General features: G+C 35.6%; 1 protein-coding gene across 3 annotated transcripts in view; it reads right to left on the bottom strand.

The window, feature by feature from the left end:
* SEMA3A (semaphorin 3A) overlaps positions 1–19,596 on the bottom strand; it is a 241,749-nt gene that overhangs the window by 63,065 nt on the left and 159,088 nt on the right. For all 3 annotated transcript variants that reach the window (XM_015876098.2, XM_015876014.2, XM_015876186.2), the window contains one exon: positions 5,282–5,375. In XM_015876098.2, the coding sequence (XP_015731584.1) occupies positions 5,282–5,375 (94 nt within the window). The remainder of the gene's footprint in view (positions 1–5,281; positions 5,376–19,596) is intronic.

Below are 19,596 nucleotides of genomic sequence, written 5' to 3'. Positions count from 1 at the left end.
ACCTGAGGAAATGGCCACAAGTTGTACTAGAGGAGGTTTACATTAGACACAAGGAAAAACTTTTTCTTTCAAAGAGTGGTCAAGCACTGGAATGGCCTTTCCAGGGAGGTGGTGGAGTCACCATACCTGGTAGTGTCCAGGAAGCATTTGGATGAGGTGCTACGAGATATTGTTTAGTAGTTTACTGTGTAGTTATGGTGATATGATGTTTGGACTAGATGATCTTGTAGGTTCTTTCTAATCTTGTGTTTCTATGATTTTACCTCCTCTTACAGTTAAAAGATGGCTAATCTTTGTTTCCCTATGCTGCATATTTTGGGCTGATATTTGCTCACTGATACACTAGGAAATGATTCTTCTATGTCACTGACAGTTTTGCTGTGCTATTATTTTCATATTCCATTCCATTCCATATTTTCAAAGCTGTCTTCTTTGGCTTTAGGGAAAGAGAACTAAACAGAAAACAAACAAACATCTCTCAGGCAGAAAGAATGAAGGAAAGAAAGAAAGAAACAAACAAACAAACAAAAAGGTTGTCACTTTGTATTTCCAGTCCAACAGCATAAAACATGGAATGTGGCTTTCTGTACAGAGCAAACTGATGGCCTCCAGTTGTTTCCATAGAAATAAAGCACTTTATTTGTAGACAAATTGTTGCATGCTAAAGAAGCAGCATTTTAACATACACATGCAAATACAACTATTAAGTTCACTTGTTACAAATTTAGGGGGAGAGGAACTATTTTTCCCACATACTGAACAGAAGAGTCAGAAGTGCAGGACCCTTCTCCCAGCATCTCTCAAATTTCATCACCAAGTTAATATGTCAAATGCTAAACAGTATGTATTATTTGCCAAATCATTTTGATTCCACTCTTACAGAATACTGCATTCTTAAAATGTAGCACAAGAGAGACATGGAACTGCTCATCTGGGCTCAGAGAAGGGTCACAAAGATGACCAAAGGGCCAAAGCACCTCTCCTATGAAGGGCTTGTTTAGTTTGGGTAACAGAAGGTTCTGGGGCAATCACCATGTGGCCTTCCAATATCTAAAAGGAGCTTACAAATAGGAGGGAGACTGACTTTTTAAATGGTCTGAGAGCGATAGGAAAAGGGAAAATAGTTTTACAATAAAAGAGGGGATTTATTTTTTTTTAATTTTTTTTTTTTTTTTTTTTTTTTTTTCACTCAGATAATGTCAAGGCACTGAAATAAGTTGCCCAGAAAAGCTGTGGATGCCCCATCCCAAGGCCAGGTTGGATGAGGTACTGGGCAGCCTGATCTAGTTGATGGCAACCTTGCCAGTGGTAGGGTGGTTGGAAAGAGATGATCTTTGAGGTCTCTCCTAGCCTAAGCCATTCTATGGTTCTCTGCCTCTATGGTCTTTTTTAATTATATGTTTATTCATGTAACTAAAGATTTTCAGAAGTACGTAGCAGAGCCTTGAAAACACTCTAATTACAGACAAAAGCCAAAATATCACTGAAACTAGAATAAACTCTAAACTCAAACATACTTCATAGCTAATTTGTAATACAGGGATAGTAAATTCTTGATTGGTAAGAATCTACTGAATTTCAGATCAGATTAATTCATATTTGGAAATACAAAGGCATCTAAAACAATGTAAATAAACAGATAGATAGATAGATAGAGAGAGAGAGAGATAGATAGATAAGATAGATAGATAGATAGATAGATAGATAGATAGATAGATAGATAGATAGATAGATAGATAGATAGATAGATATTCTTTTTTTTTTTTTTTTCTTTTAAAACGGTGAGACACAGAACCACAAATAGACTTGAGTTGGGTTGTGGATAATCAGAGCTTTTGAAAATCCCAAAGTAATATCTCCTAAACAGCAGCTGACCAATAATGGAACAGTGTCTGTCTCCTTCCCTGAGTTATTTTCAACTATCCCAATGCTATTGCTTTAGACTAACACATTCAGTGATAATTTTCTCCTGTGATTATTTTCTGCAAATACTAAGCTCCTCTCATTTTTCTCCTGCCCTGCAATACACACTTGCTATGCCCAGAGACTATTTAGTCTCTACATATTCGTGCATTAGCCCACTCAAATGGGGATTGTTTCATTAGCAGTATATAGATGGGAATGGCTGAATAATGTCTGATATTACTAAGAACTAGTTGTATCATGTTCCCAGCTAGTGTTTACTTAAGAGTAAAGTAACAATAACTACTTTTAATGAACAGCTCTTAAAAAAATAATGAAAAAATGATTGCAGGTGGATGAGGGAAAGTAAGAATATTAGAAAAATATTGGAACAATTTTAAAAAGGTTAAACTTTTGTTGTTGTTTTTTCCAAATACTGAATTTTATTAGGAGAGAAGGAACACTGAAGATCCTTTAACAGTAATAAGTGTTTCAGCTGAAATGTAAAATAAGAATCTCGAGTACTAAGGGCTATTAAAAATCTTAAATTACTTTTTGCAAATTAACCTCAGTGTTTTGATCAAATTCCAGCCTAAGTAATTACATATGACTTACCTAAGATTTACCTTCTAGTTAGAGTCAAGAACGTACACTTTTTTCCCACTCAGTAAAAATCTCTTTAGTGTTTTTGATGAAGAACAGAAGTTATTTTTCCCCTCATTCCTCCTGCATTTAACCATACAAATTACTTACACTTCTCAGCCTTCTTTTATTTTTGCTATAGCAACATTTTGTTACTAATTATAATATTGCATTTCAATGAGTGCTGAATTTTTATTTTATTTTTTTTTTTACATTTGCTCTCTTGAACCTAAGATAACACCTAGTTGCTTGTGAATACTGATAATAGCAGACAGGGGTCCAGGAGCAACTTAGATATCTCTCCGCTCAGAAGGGAAGAAAGCATCTATACATATTCTTCCTGGTGTGAGGTATTTGTTATCAAGAGGTTCTTCTGGCCTCCATAGTCCCATACACTGCTTCAAAGAATAGCTGCACCACATCTCTCTGTACAGACTATGTTTGGTCAGTTCATTCCCTGTTTCTCATTTCCAGAGTATTGAGAGGCTTCTCAATACCTCTTAATGTGAGGACAGGAAATTACCTTTGGTCATAATTTAGACATAAATTTTATGCATTTTGGCAAAGATGAGAGTAAGTTATTGTGAATCACAGGTGAATCTGCTGTACATTTTCTTAAATATCAGTGGAACTTCTCTACTAAAAGACTGAAACAACTGTAGCATTATAACCAATGACACAATATAACTGTGAGGTAGCTATGAGGAGGCAGAACAGAAAGGATGTTCACATTCAGGATGCAGGAACATTAATTTTAACTTCAACATGAATCTTGTAAGTTACTGGAGGTGCAATTAGTCACTGGCATTGAATGCTGAATTTGTGCCATTTTCTACAGTGTTAATAGAACCAAGACTCTAATGGAAGGCTGATTTAAAACAAAATATGATGCTCAGTCTGTTTATTAGGAGGAATAGTACATGGAGCAAAAATTATTGAGATAGGGAGTGGACTCAAGAAAACAAAGATGTTATAAAGACTTGAAATCTAAGCCAAGGGAAATAAGATAATCATATTTGTGCATATCTGAGTAGGAAAAAAAAAGAAAAAAAAAAAAAAAGGAATGCGAAAAGCTAGACTCTGTTGACTTTATGCAGTTGCATACCGGGTATACCATGTAATACTGGCCTGTCATCATTCTCTTTCTTTATTGTACATTAAAGTAAATAGTAAATCCAATCCCTTGAGAGCAGTTCAGCCACAAATTCAAGTTGCCCCAGGCACTAATTTATACACTGGACTTTTACACATACTTTTTTTTTTTTTTTTGTGAAAGCCTTTCTTGTTTTTCATTTCAAAAAGTGCATGTCCCCAGGGTAGCTCATCACCTGTGAACATTAGAAGCTTTGAAGTTCAGGAAATGAGGCACACTGAAGATTAAATTTTTGTTGTTGCCTCTTTTGAATAGTTTCGCTTTTAAATATAATGCAAATATAATTTGTAGTCACTAAGCACTACTGGACATACGTAGTCCCAGAGAACATAGTGTATCTGGTTATGTGTCATTTTCCAAAGACTTCTATGATAAGAGAATCTGCAGGCTTCCTAGACTTTTGCTGTCCCCTTGGATTTGAAGTTGTGTTTAAGTTCCAGAAAGTTACATGTTAAGAATAAAAAGTGGCTACTCTTAGGCTGAATTCTTACAGAAATAGGATTCAAATTTGTTTTGCTCTCAATTTCTTCTTCTCTTAATTTCATCTCTCAAAAAAAAAAAAATTATTGCCTTTTTTTTTTTTTGTGAAGGAAGAAGAAAAAACAGCAAACACAATTCAATTACATAAACTAAATCAATTATATAAATTAAATCAATTAAATTAGTTCAATTAGATTAACATGCACCAGGTGCTTCATACATACATATTCTATGAAACTACGTATTATTAATTCAAATATACTTAATTTATTGAAATCTCACTGTTCTGGATAGGAATTTAATTGCATTCACTGTCAGATACATCTCTTCAACTGAAACATCATTTTAAGGCCTGGGCCTGTGAATGTTTGTATATCTTCAGCTTTTTGTAAGTATAACTTTTTGATGGACTTTACTTGGCTACAGTACTGATATGAAGAAGTACTTATTCTAGCCCTCACTTTGCTTCCAGATGTGCTGGGCAACCATCTGTGAGGCCACACAGTAAAGTGGGCAATTAAAATACCACCAGAGTCACCTAGATCTGAGGCTGAAGAAACAAGGTGTCACAGGGGGGTAGAGAAGTTAGTATGCTACTTGAATCTTGTTTTACCCAAGACTAGCTGTCTCAAGACAGCTATGCCAACTGTATTGATAAATGAAACTGGAATGACTTCAGCCTTGACAGAAAACATAAAACAAAGAAGGCCTAGCATAGGGCGGGGAGGGAAAGAGAGGGAGGGTGAGGGGAGGAAGGGAGAGGGAGGAGACAGGGAGGGAGGGAGGGGGCAGAAGAAGGAAGAAGAAGGAGAGGAAGAGAAGGAGGAAAGGAGCAAGGAAGGAAGAAGAAGAAGAAAGGAAGAAGAAAGGAAGAAGAAAGGAAGAAGAAAGGGAAGGAGGCAGGAGGGAGGGAGGAGGGAGAGAGGGAAAGGAAAGGGAAGACAAAGGAGAGGAGATAGGAAGAAGAGAGAAAAGAAGAAAGGAGGAGGGAAGGGAGGAGAGGAAGAGAGGAGGAGGAGGGAGGGAGGGAGGGAGGGAGGAGGGAAAAGGGCAGGGAACTGGCAGTGAATGAACACCTCATTGAACCTATGTTCTGGCACCTACCTACTAAAAGAGAAGCTGTCAGCAATTTAGGATCGTAAGGGCTTTTCCCTCGGCCATTTTCAAAATGTGAATCTTCCATCCTAAAAATGTTGTCCTGTGGAGTTGAAAAAAGAAAGAAAAAAATGATTTTATTTGATGAAACGGTGCTAAAAATAGCTTGAATTAAATAGAGCACATTGTATATAATTCATACTATTTGGAGGGTGTTTTTTTGGCTCAAGAGAAGTCAAATTACACTAAGTGAGTGTCTGGAAAAAGTCCCCATTTTCTAATCAGTGTTGTGTTGAGGGTACTCAAAAGCACAAAAAAGCAAACACAGCCTGTGCCTCATCTAGTCTTCTTCACATACACTTTACTTGGTTTCATTGAACAGTCTGTGCTTTCACTAAGAATATGCCTGTGTAGTTTTAACTGAAGAAGCTGGAATTTCAAATGGTTGGGGTTTTTTTGTTTGTTTGTTGTTTTGGGGGTTTTTTCGTTTGTTTTTTTTTGTTTTGTTTTGTTTTTTGTTTTTGTTTTTTTTTTCCTGCAAAAAATGAAAATGTAGATTAATGCATTACAGGATGCAAAACCTGAACTTGAGTTCTTAGTGACCTACTGTTTTTTGTGTGATCAAAACCAATTTTATCTTCATCAGCAAAGCTGTTTTTCACTAATGTGCAATGCAACTTTTACAAAATGGCAGTTGGGGGAAAAGCACATGGGGTTATAAAACAAGATTAAAAAGGGCCTCAGTCAACACTAACTCAAATCAAGGTCAGTAAATCCAAAGCAATAGGCTTTTCAGTACATTTAATGATTTTAATTTTAACTGGGGGACCAAATCTGCCAATCAAACTTAATAGTTTGTTTACCTTATGTTTTGCACTAAGGGTAAAACCAGAATAAATGCTTTTGGCATAGTAGACATTATGTTGAGAGAAGAATTGCATAGGACACAGTAAAAGCTAAAATTTCCATTTCCCATCTCCACTGTGGTTAATTTCCATTGACACCTAACTAAGACAAGGAACTCCAAAGCCAGGACGTGCTCTGGCAATAATTCTGGCAATTATTCTGTGCACCCAGTTTTCAGTTGCTAATACCTAAAAATTCTTCAAGTTAGATAATGAAGGTAGTCCTTCAATAAATATAAATTAAATACCAACTTCTGCTGTCTGATCAGAGATATTTCTCTGTTTTAGGAAAAGAAACAAAAATAAGTAGAACAGAATGTGACTAAAATATAGGTATTCATAAAATAAATCAACTGAGAAAATATTACAATGTATAGAAATATGTAGCTTCCATTTGAGAGAAGACTACTGCGAACACAGGCTACAGTCAGCTTTAGTTTTATCCAAACAAGTCATGAAAACCTTTCATTGCATCCTTAGTGAAAGAATTTTATTTATTCGTTTATTTATTTATCCTAAATTGAACCATCTGAAGAATCATTGTTGCTTTCAGTCCTTGTTATATTATCTACTATGATGGGAAAGAGTGAGAGTAACTACCCTTACAGTGGTTACAAGCTGTTCTTAAATTGCGTATTTTCCTTCTCCAGACTAAATCGCACACAAGAACTCCAGGAAACCTTTACTAGTATGTGAACTCCAGAAAGTATACTGTATTGTCTTGTGTTCAGAAGTTAAAGCCTCAGTGAATTGCACACAATTATTTCATCCTCAAGGATAATGCTCCAGAGCTCAGTACTAGAGTCTTGGCACTTCACAGTGCTGTTGTAGAATGTAAAACAAACAAACAAACAAACAAACAAAAAACTAATTCAATTACTTTGATTATATATACATATATATTTAATGTGAAGATCAGTCACACAAATAGCTGATATGTGTGTGTGCACTACATATTTTTAAAGGAACTCAAGAAGCTCTTAACATTTCACTTCACTTGCTGGTGAAAAAAAGGTGAAGGGAAAATGTACTGTTTAGCAGAACAGCCTATCTGAAGAGGTTTCCTACTTTGAAAGGTAGAAGCTTTGGTCAAACTTTGTGACGTTCGATCCTAGAAATCAAGCACAATCTTTTTGATGTAGCTTGCTTGATTGTATTTATATGGTCATCTTGTATCAGTAATATCTTGCACAATATTAAATTTATTCCTTTTGTCCTTTCTACTTTTTAATCATCCAGACACATTCCTCACTTCCATGCAATTTTCTGACTTAACTCCTTTTGACCAGAAATTATTACATAATGAAAAAGACTTTTTATTTATTTATTTATTTTAATACTGCACACACAAATATAGAACTTGCATAATAAAAAAAGACAGTTAATTCAGGCAAATGCTCCACTTCAACTACAGTAATATAAAAAGGCACTAATGCTACAGGCCATTATTGAAAAATGTTATTAACAATCAGCATTTACGTGGGATTTCTTCTTAGTAGATGATAATTGCTCAGCATGCACACCAATGGATATTTGATAAGGCCATAAAGTCAGTGGCAGGACAGTTAAAGCAGAAGATATTCCTGAGATTATTCCATTTGTCATTATGAGACAAATAGGAAACAGATGTGGAAAGTGATTTGATATAGGACGGATCTGATTTTTGACTATATTCCTCTGGTTTATGTCACTGTAACTTCACTGATATTGGTATGTAGCAAGCAAAAAAAGAGTGGAAACTAGGTCAGCCTAAGTCAAAAATGATCTACCCTTTTCTTAGTGATTTTAGAATAAACCATTTAAAATAGGAGGCATGACAGGGAAATCCCACAGTGTTTTCGTATTTCAGTTAAAATGCAATGTAAAGACACATTATATATAATAAGTTTCCAAATGTACCAGTGAGTAATAACTACGATAAATATATCACTGTTAAGTGTCAAATGAATGTGTCTTGGATAGCCTAAAGCCCCAGGGAGTTTTGATAAACATATTATGGGAAGTCTAACCTATCACAAATAGGGCAACATGCCCAAATACCTTTTAGAGTATTGAAGTCAAACCATCTCTGTACACAAAAAATACAGTCAACAGAGATATAAAAGCTTTCCTATGTACTCCTCCCTATCCCATCTCCCCCTGACCCCAAGTGGAAGCCTACAGAGCTTAGACTGTAAGTGATATAGAATCATAAAATGTTGGAAGGGACCCTTAAATAAGGACCTTTTTATTACAAGGCCCTTTCTGGTCCAGCAGTCCTTCAATGAACATGGACATTCACAGACAGATCAGGTTGTTCAGAGCCCCATTCAGGCTGACCTTCCATGTTTCCAGGGGTGGGACATGAACCCCATCTTTGGGAAACCTATTCCACTGCTTCACTTCTACTTATTGCAAAAAGCATTTTCTTTATATCCGGTGAAAATCTCCTCTTTCAGTTTGAGACCATTTTCCCTTATCCTGTCACAACAGACTGTGGTAATGGGTCTGTCTGCTTCTTCCCTGTAGTCCCTCTCTAGATACTGAAGGACTGTCCTCAGGTCTTCTCAGAGCTTTACTTTCTCCAGGTTGAGTAGTCCCAACTCTCTCGGCCTGTTCTCATATCACTGATATATTTCTGAAGCTGGCTTCTTGAAATATGTGCTTTCCCATAGCTCACAGTTTGATAGATGTCAAGACTTGGCTAGAAAGAAATAGATCTCAGACCTTGAAATGAATGTAAAAGTTCTGATGATTCCCATTTTTTTACTTCGATCAGACCATCAGGATTCACTTTCAAACAGCTGAAACATGTCTGGAATAAATGTCCTATATCATGATAATGAGTGGTGACAAGACACTGCTACTTGACAAGGCTTATTTCTTAACTTGCAATAGAATTCAGCCAGCCAGTATCATGCCAACCTGAAGTTATATATGCATACATAACATCACACACACACACACACACACACACATGGAATGGTCCAAAACTAATGCCTTTTATTTCATTATGTCGTCCCATGACATCAGAGGCAGATGTTGGTGGTACAGCAGTAGAGGTTGAAGCTTCCCACCAATATTTTGTTATATTTTGTCACCATGTGACAGATGACAGCAAAAGGAAAGTATGACAAAATGGTGTATGACGTTGAAGTATTTATGAAGCAAAGATGTGTCATTGAGACTCTCCATGTGGAAAAAATTACACCCACTGGCATTCATTGATACTTGCTGAACATGTATAGACACCAAACAATGGATGTGGCACAGTGAGATGGTGGGTGGTATGTTTCAGCGGTGGTGACAGTGACAGCAGATATGTAAGCATAAATGTATATCCCAGTTATATATCCACACATAAATAAATCTGTATATACATCCAGTATAAAAACTTTTAATGTCTTTTATTTGCATCTGTTTCAGCTGCCACATAGTCCAGAACTCTCTCAATAAAGCAAGGAGAAGATAACAGCACACACTAACTGTTTTTTGCCATTATATTTTAGATATTCTTTCCTAGTTTAGTACTGTTTATGGCTTGTAAGAAAAGTGGTGATTATTAGAAAAGAGACAATTTTTCTCGTCCAGTTCACACAGAAACTGTATCAGAATTGCAAAATTTAACACAGCAAAACCACTGCTGGCCAATGATGAATTAATGCAGTACAAGTAGATGATCTGAAGAAGCTATGTTGATGGAATGCACACAGTCACTAAAGAGGTATTACAGGCTTAGTTTATAAGGTATGGAAGATATAGAAGGATTTGACAGCAATGATGCTCCTCAGCTGTGCTAGTGCAATTGAAGGAACTCATATCCTTACTCTTGTAACCCTCAAACCATAAATAGCAAAGAGCACATCTCCAAGACACCTTCAAGGGGATAGTTGATCATCATGACAAGCTGATGAACAATCATGTGGGATGGTCCAGAAAGATTCAAGATGCCAGGAGACTTAGGAAATAACACATCTTTTGTTTAACTAGAAAAGGTAGAGTTGGCCACATCTGTAAGTAGTACTGAGGTTAATATTTCCCTGGCTATTCTCACAGATTCTGTTGTACTAACATGAAGACTTTTATATAAGAAACAGATTGCAGAAAAGAGAAGAGGGGGGGAAAAAAAGGAAAAAAAAAAAAAAAAAGGAAGCAAAGCAAAGCAAAGCAAAATAACAACAAAATTGGAAATAAACCTGCCTGGAGTATGGCAATACTTGGGGAAGGTGGATCCATTTGAAGGACTGTAAGGACTTTAAGGCAGATGGCAATGTCTCTTAGATGAGACAGAAGTTGCTGGCAGTTAAATTTATTCTCAGCATCCGTGAGAACAAAGGGAAAAGACTCACTTCCTGCTCAGAGAGGGGAAAAAAAAAAAAAAAGGAAAAAAAAAAAATACTATAGAGACAGTTTGGATTTATCTCTTTTACATAGAGGCATTAACTGCACTTGATAAATTTGCTGCCCAAATCACAGCCAGCAGAAAGCAACAAGTACCTGTGAATGACGAGTCAGCCCAATCAAGAACAGTAACTCCCAAGGGCAAGGTCACTCTTCATTGACCATAGAAGATGCTTCACATGAATTTAGGTCTGAGCAAACAGGATATAGCCTTTCTGAAATGAATACTGCTGAGGCAGCTGATAGGATACATCTGACTTTGAGAACACAGGCTGATGATTTCACATTTTTTCCTTTTTTATTTTATTTTTTTTCCTCCTCTTCAGTATAGTCATATCAAATTTTTTTTCATTATTTTTCTCTAGTTCAGTACAACTTTCTGAGCACATATTTTATGACTATATGAAAGATATTTCACAGAGTCTTTTAAGTACCTTTCAGACTATGAGAAGTGATTTATTTATGAATTGTGTTACTTTTCAAGAAGAATTTTAAGTGGAACAACTGTGTGGGATATGGCTATGTTGTTATTGTTATTATATTTCCTATTTCACACTTAATCTGTTGAATCATGAAAACTGTTAAATCTGAGGACTTTGGTTTCAGGTTTGGGAACCATGATGTTATGGAACTTTTAATAAGAAACTTTTATTAAAGTCATCCCAGTGGAATGCCTTAATTTTTTAAAAAAGTGCAAGTGTAAATAAATATAATGTGAGAAATTATGCAAAAAAATTGAAATATTATAACAATTGTAAACCTTGAGGGAAGTGGTAGCCTTTGGGGAAATAGGTGAAAAGTGACTGAAGCAATAATGCAACTATTTTAAACTATTAATTATTAAAATAAAAAAAGGGGGAGGAGGAGGGAAAGAAGTACAACGAGTCTCTGACTTTCAGTATTTAGTCTCCATGTGTTATATGGTTTTTACTTGCACATGTTTGGAGGATACTGGACTCTGGAACACCTTTATTGTACTTTGTTTTCCAACTCGGGGCTCAGCAGAACAGAGCTATTGGAAACCAGTTTTAAAACACTGTGAAATCACTCTCGATTGAGATTGATGTTTAGTAAAATGCTGTTCCTAAGAAAAGGTGTCCAGCTTCTGTAGGACCTGTAACTGAAATCTCTTGGTTTTCTGTGCTACCATAATGGCAAGACAGAAGGATCTTTGCTTAAGAAAGAAACTGCAAAACTGATGGTGTGTATCTGTCCATCTCTCTGTGCCTGTCCTCAAGAAGTTTGCCCAGATTCTTGATCCCTGCAACTCCTCTCCAAGAGTCCATCTACTAATCTCTCTCTTCCTTTTCAGATGCCAAAATACTCTCTGCGCTGAGCTACACTTGCAGATTTCACTGCAATTTGGATACCTGAAAATGTTATTTTTGATACTGAGCTGAAAGAGCTGTAGCAATCACCTTTATCTCCATGCTTCCTTTTGTAGATTGATGAAAACAGTACAGAGTTGTAGATTTCTGTTTCTCCTTTTATCTCAATATATCACTAATACTGACAAATTTTTCTGGCTTACAATGTTCAGAATATATATTAAAGTGTAGTATACAACTTGGGTAAAGTCTGGCAAACCTGTCTACCAAACTGAATTTAGACAACTCTCAATAGCTCTGGTTAAATAAAATAAGTCCCATACTTCTCTGCTTTTTTTTTTTTTTTTTTTGCTTTTCTTTTTTTCCGAAATTAAAAGAATTAATATTCATTAAGCTATCAGAAACCTTTGCAAAAAGGGAAGTGTTTTATATCTCCATGTCATCCATCTATCAATCTATTTAATTATCTATCTACATTATTGTAATTCAGTTAATTTAATGAAAGGGAAAACAGCCAAATGGGCTGTTCACAAGCAGCTATTTTAATCTATTCATTATCTCTAGTTTGATTCCTTCTGTCTCTAACTGTAAGACAAATAAAGTGATACTGTCAAATAGTAAAGACTTATTCACACCTGATATCATAGTTTGAATACTTATATTGGCATTTATATGAAGATTAACATCTTTCAAATAACTGTGCAGCATAAGAGGGCAGGCCTAGACAAATTGAACAGCTGTTCAAAAAAAAAGTGTATGTTTGTGAGCCAGTCTTATCTAAGAAACACGCAAGTTGGGTTTTGCTTTGTTTTCCTGAGAAGTTATTTACCCATTTGCACTGTCTAAAATACTGTCTGAATTAGTTCTGAATATTGTTCTAGTTCTGGATAGCACAGATAAAGGAGTAGACATGAACAGTATCAAGGTATTTAATTTTAGAGTCATTGTTCCTTTAGCAAAACTTTCAAAACATTCACACACATAAAAACAAGCAAACAAAAATAGCACACTGTTAATATGAATGGTGTGTTAACCTTGAGTGATTAGTAAAGACACAAAAAATGCCATCCCACTAGCATACCAGACACTAGATACCACGAAGGATATTGAACAATTCTCAGAGGACACTGTGAATTAGAATGTCTTTGTACTGCAACTTTCTGGGTTGTCAAGTATAATACATCACCTGAGATCACCGTCTGGCTTATATAGGATGACCTCTGGAAATATAACTACCATACAATGACTGTCTGTTCTAGTCTAGTTATTAAGTGGTCTGCATATGTAAGCAATAAGATACACAAAACTAAAACCAGTACATGAAACTAAACGTCTCAACTCTTTTAGTGTTCTTATTCTTACCCCCAACATATTTTCCATTAAAAACATTTGGAACAGATTCTAATTGCTTTAGCAGATTCTAGTATTATGTTAAATAAATTATTGGGCCAAAGTCTATTACATGATTGTACTAGCTTTCTATAGTTATTTTTAGCATTCAAGACCACTTCTTTCCCCCTTTGTCTTCTGGATTTCCTGTATGTTATTAGACTGTGGTGAGGTCAGGCATCAGAGGAAATAACAGCAGTGCTAACTCCTAGACTCAATGTTTTATGAATTACTGAGCATCCGTGATGTAATGGCAATAAATCTAACCCATTCTCATTCTTATGTCCTGTTGTAAATAAATGAAGTTAGCAAAGGTGTTATTTTATTCAAGAGCCTTCCTGATGAGAACGAAAATGTTTCCCCCAGGGGATTGTTTGTAAAACTGCCTCCATAATTAGGGTGCTGTTTAACAAGAGAAAGGTCTTCGGTTTTCTTGGGGAACTTTCATGTCTGAGTTGGGTTTTGTCAAGGGTATCTTATTTACAACACAAAAACAACTGCAAATTGGGGAAGCAATGTATAGAAAGGACCTAGTCAAGTGGAGTTAACATATTAAGCATATGGCCAAGATTGTCTGATTTCCCAAGTGATTTTGCATGTTCCCAAGTCGAGCACCCAATTTAAGACTTGCTCAAGGGCTCTGATTTTCACAGAATACCTTCTGGGCAGTTTAAAATTCTGATACTTGAAACTATTAGTCACTTCTGAAAAATGTACTGATATGTCTGCATTCCTTTTTAGCTTGTTTTTCAGTTCCCAGTGTGGAAACATTCTCTGTGAGCCCAAGTCCTCACTAAAGGTTTCAAAAATCCGACTGTGAGTGACAGAATAAGAGCTAAAATAAATAAATAAATAAAATTTAAAAAAAAAAGAAAAAAAATAGAAATAAATTTTAAAAAATATTAACTCCTTTTTTCTCCTCCCCAGGTATCACAGTAAAATATACTGAAAATACTTTAAAGAATATAAAAAAAATTGCGGAGCAACAGAGAATTACATTCTTAGAAATTACTGGAGCAACCATCAAGCTTTCTTTACTTGAAATATCGTAATTTATCGCAACTGAAATATTTCACTCAGAGAAGCCTGAAAAGTGCCAGGTCTAGCCCTGTGTCTGACAAGCATTCAGGTTAAATGAAAACAACAAACTAAACCAAGGTCACTCAGCCCTATTCTGCAGCCTCTTTTTATTCTTCCTCATTAGCAAAAAATAATATCTTCAACATGTTAATAACCGGTATTGTATTAGAGAACAATACAGTTGAAAAGTTAACTTCACAAGGAGACGTAACTAACAGTAGACAAAATTATAACCACTCTCTGTGACAAGCTGCAATTATTCCTCATGGCACTGTGTTTAAGAAAAATACATTTTTCATGCAAGTTGAGGGTTTTTTAATTACAAAAGTCGAGAATGTTTGATATTTTCCCAGTGCAACAAAAACTTTGCTGACATAAAAAACAGATGGATTTAGGTGTTTTTGATTCAAGATGATGAAAAAATACATTAAAATTCACTTCTTTATTCCCTACCTTGCCCGCTTTTCTAGTATCCAGGTGTCCCCACAAGGGAAGATAGTTAATGAAGCCGACAAAGAAAATAAGCACTCAGCTCATACGTACACTTCTACATACTCATAAACAGGAATGCACAGAGCTGGCAACTCTCATTACTACAACTATTGATATACATATTTTTAAGAAGATATGTTGCCTTTTCTTTAACAGAACTTTGAGTCAAAATCCCATCTGCAAAGATCATAGTATAGTATTGGATGATATTGTATTGTATTTTAATGTACAGTGTGGTACAGTACAGTATAATATAATATTGATCATCTTTGAACTTCATAGATTAAAGCTAACTAGCAAATGCATCGATTTCACACAGAAAATGACCTATTTTCCTTCGAGTTCTGTAACCTTGTGGGATAGGTTTCTGTAGCCAGTTTTAATGGAATCTAAACGATTTTATTAATTTATTTTTTATTTATCCATCCACAAGATCACAGCCAAAATGTGGCGCAGTCATGGATTAGGATAGGCAGGAACTGTCTTTATGTTAAGACAAGGTTAAGGACTATAGAATGCAATTGAAGGTGAGTGCCATCCCAAGAGAGGTATTGTTCTTGAGACCATCATGAATAACTGTCTTCTCAGGTTCTACTCTGTTTGAGTTTCATCCTGAAGCCTGAGTCAAAGAAAGATTCCCCTCAAGTTCAGTGAATTCAGAGGAATTGTACTCATATCCCTTGTCATGTTTACATGTTAAGTTGGGGTCACAGCAAATCCTTCCAAATGACTGGGAATTAGAACAGTTGTGCTCTATCACTATCAATTTAAAGGGATTGAACTGATAAATATACAAGTTTTACACTTGCATCTGTACAATCACTCTTCTGCTTTTTGTTATCGTTAAAGTAATGGCAATAAACACTGAGAAGAAAAATCATGTGTTTCTAATTCATACTGAATACTTGTTTTAGAATGTCCAATGAAAATGAAAACTTCATTTGCATTTATACAGATAGATGTTTAACCACACTTAGCTCTTGATCCTTGGAATATTCTTACACACAAACGCATCTAGAGAATCACAGATTCACAAGGTTGGAAAGGACCTTCAAGATCATCTAGTCCAACTGTCCTGCCATTACCATAGCTACAGCAAACCACTAAACCATATCTCATAGCTCTTCATCTAGATGCCTCTTGAACACCAGCAGGAATGGTGACTCCACCACCTCCTTAAGAACTAGTAAAAATATTGTCTCACCTGCTGTGTCAAATTACCCATTTAATTCATTATTCATAAATAATAGCATATGTAGACACTGAGTTGAGTTCTCTCCCCAGCTACACTTGTGCAACTCCAGTAAAAAAGCAATACAATTAAAAGAACAAAACAATTTTTGAAATTATAAAGTAGGGCAAATATCAGAGGATACACTTTTTGTTTTGTTTTGTTTTTGGTTTTTGTTTGTTTGTTTTTTACAATGTGGATACATTGTAAATGTTTTTTGTTGTTTGGTTGGTTGTGATCGTTTTTGTTTTTTAAGATGTTGACTATCTTAAAAAAACTATAAACTATCTTGTCTCAGATTTAAAACTAGAGACTTTTCTTACTGTTAGTCATGAGTCCAGAAAAACTGATCCTAATTGCTAGGAGAAAATACATGGGTTTTTTTTGTTTATTAAAAGCTGCCCATATCATTTGCAAGATAATGCTGCTCAGGTTTCTATCACTTTGGATGTAAACTTTTCAAGAGGAGAAGCTGTTTGTACTGTTTGTGGCACCCTCTTAGCTTACCTTTCTTTTAGAGGAAGCATTGTTTACCTAAGATTTTAAAACCGATTACAGGCTCCTGAAAAATTGGAGTGTGTTTTTGAAACACTGTCAGTTCTAATTGGTTCCTGCCCAAGCATAGGCCCCATGAAAAGTGAAGACTTCAGAAGCATGGCCTTGTAGAAGTGACTAAACATCTACCGGAGTTTCTTGTAAGAAAAATCACTCAAAGGCTAGCAAGGTCCACCAGCCCATGTTTAGAGATGCATTGAAAAACAGTGTGAATGAAGTATACTTGCCCTGTTCCTTTCCTTTTGTTTGCAGGCATTAAAATTAACACTTACAAATGGAATCTGAAATATAATAGCCCAGCTGTCTTCCTGTTTCAGGAGGTGTTAGTGGTAGCAGTGAAGTCAAATTGCAGGATTTGCATTTTATTCTCATACCAATGACTAAGCATCTGCTCCAGTTCAGCCTGTGGCAATCTCATCTCAGCTTTCAGTGTGAACTGATTAAGGCCTCAAATGACCAAAGGAAGTATCTCTTTTTGTGTAAAGAATGGGAGATGTAAAATTGTATTTCTGTCTGAAAATATTTAATTTTTCAGTTTTAGAAGTAAAAACTCATATTACTGACCAAAAGCAGCTGGAATAAATCAGAACATATATTGCCATTTTCTTCTCTATTTTTTTCCAGAAAAAGTAATTCTGAAAACCATATTACATTACCTCATTTTATAGATCAAAAACAAGGTCTTAAAATTACAATAGCTTTTTTCTCTTTCTTTCTTTCTTTCTTTCTTTCTTTCTTTCTTTCTTTCTTTCTTTCTTTCTTTCTTTCTTTCTTTCTTTCTTTCTTTCTTTCTTTCTTTGCTCTCTTTCTTCTCTTTCTCTCTCTCTTTCTTTCCTTTTCTTTCTTTCTTTCTTTCTTTCTTCCTTTCTTCTTCTTTCTTTCTTCCTTTCTTCTTCCTTTCTTTCTTCCTTTCTTTCTTCCTTTCTTTCCTTTCTTTCCTTTCCTTTCTTTCTTTCTTTTTCTTTATCCTTCCTTCCTTCCTTCCTTCCTTCCTTCTTCCTCCTTCCTTCCTTCCTTCCTTCCTTCTTCCTTCCTTCCTTCCTTCCTTCCTTCCTTCCTTCCTTCCTTTCTCCTTCCTTCCTTCCTTCCTTCCTTCCTTCCTCCTGCCTCTTCCTTCCTTCCTTCCTTCCTTCCTTCTTCCTTCCTTCCTTCCTCCCTCGCCTCCCTCTGTTCTTTTCATTTTTCTTCCTTTCTTCTTCTTTCTTTCTTCTCTTCTTTCTTTCTTCTCTTTCTTTCTTTCTTTCTTTCTTTCTTTCTTTCTTTCTTTCTTTCTTTCTTCTTTCTCTCTCTTCTTTCTCTCTCTTTCTCATTCTTTTCTCCTTTCCTTTATTTCTTTACTCCTATTCTTTCTTTCCCTCACTTCTTTTTTCTCTTTTCCTTTCTTTCTTTCAATGAATGACATTAATAACAATTGGAACCCCCCTCCCCCAAGAAAAAACAAAACAACAAAAAACAGGTTTACTGTTAGATATTTCAAGAAATAAATAAAGAAACCACCATTCTTATGTCTCCAAATCTATGGTACTCTTGGGCTTTTCAGTACTTCATTATGTAATAGCCCTTTGACTTAAAAAATATACAGCAAACCAGAAGATAGTCAAAGAAAAGAAGATTGTTCTCATTTTGTTCTAAAACTAGAAGCTGGCAGGTAGAAGGATTAAAGGAAACAAAATACAAGGTTGCTGCTCACATGTTACCATTTGTAGGGCATGGGATGTTGTGGATATTTAAAAGATATATGAGCTCAAAAATCGCCAGAACTAATTCATCAGAAACAAGCCATTGAAAAACATTAAACACAGAGATTCCACCCGTGGTTCAGGAAATCCCTGAACAACGAGTGCTTGAGCCTGGGAGACTATATCACTAAGCACTACTGCATGCTTGCCTTCCTATTCTCTTCCAGTGGCATCCATTATTGCCCTTGTGAGAACCAAGTACTGGCTAAATGAGCCTTTGGTTTGAACAGATTGACTGTTCTTATGAAATGAGGCAGAGAGAATTAGTAATTTAGTCAGGAAATTTGTGCCAAAGCAAAAAGCTAATGTTCTAGTTCCTGAGCCTTGTCCAGCACCATAAACAAAAGTATATAGTCCTGTTTCAAATCCTAGTAAAGCTAATGGCAACTTCGCTTACTCAGTGCACACAAAGCTATGTACAGTGTGCCAAGTAAAATTAGTAAGGATCACTTGTGATGGGGAAAGTGCACTAGACTTTTTGCCCAGTTAGCTTTTTTAGTCTTCCTGTGATTCCCAAGGAATATCTCTGTTTAGTTCTCAAAGAATACTGCACAATTTGTTTTATTTTTAACTAGCTTTTAAGATTCAAATACAGGCACTGGATATTCACATGACAATATTATTCAGAATGTTTCCACCTCATTCAACATTATTAAAATAATCTAATCTGTTTAAACATATTGGAAGGAAGAAGAGCTGATATGCAATTATCTCTTTCCCTAAATTGTTCTTTGATTTGGTTTCAAGGTTCAAAGATCCACCCAGTTTTTGTGCTAATAGCCAGCAATGATGTCACTGGGAGAAACAGAACGGAAGACAGAGGTGCAGGTTGAGTTTGAAGATAAATTCAGTAAAAACATTAGAAACTACTCGATAAGAAAAGCAAACAAACATCCCACAAGTCCACCTCTGGTTTCATAACTCTTCCTCGTTTCTTGATATATCATGATATCCTTCATTTCCCCTTTTAATCATGTAAATTTACAGCTGTCTTTTGGAACATTTTTAGACTGAACTCCAAGTGCTGTACTTGATACCATATGTCATACATTTCCTCTACTTCTTGTGAAATGGCTACAGATAGAATACATTTAACCTTAATTTCCTACTGTCTGGATTTGTCTTTTAGTATCCAGAAGGCTCTTTCTATCTTAAATGTAATTAATATTAAGTCATTTTATCAATTTTTGGTCACAAGTTTTAAACTGTGCACTGTTAATCTTCT

The sequence above is a fragment of the Coturnix japonica genome, chromosome 1, assembly GCF_001577835.2.
Source record: "Coturnix japonica isolate 7356 chromosome 1, Coturnix japonica 2.1, whole genome shotgun sequence".
NCBI classification, from domain to species: Eukaryota; Metazoa; Chordata; class Aves; order Galliformes; family Phasianidae; genus Coturnix; species Coturnix japonica.
The sequence above is the reverse complement of the archived record's forward strand: the minus strand, read 5'-3'. Positions and strand labels throughout refer to the sequence as shown.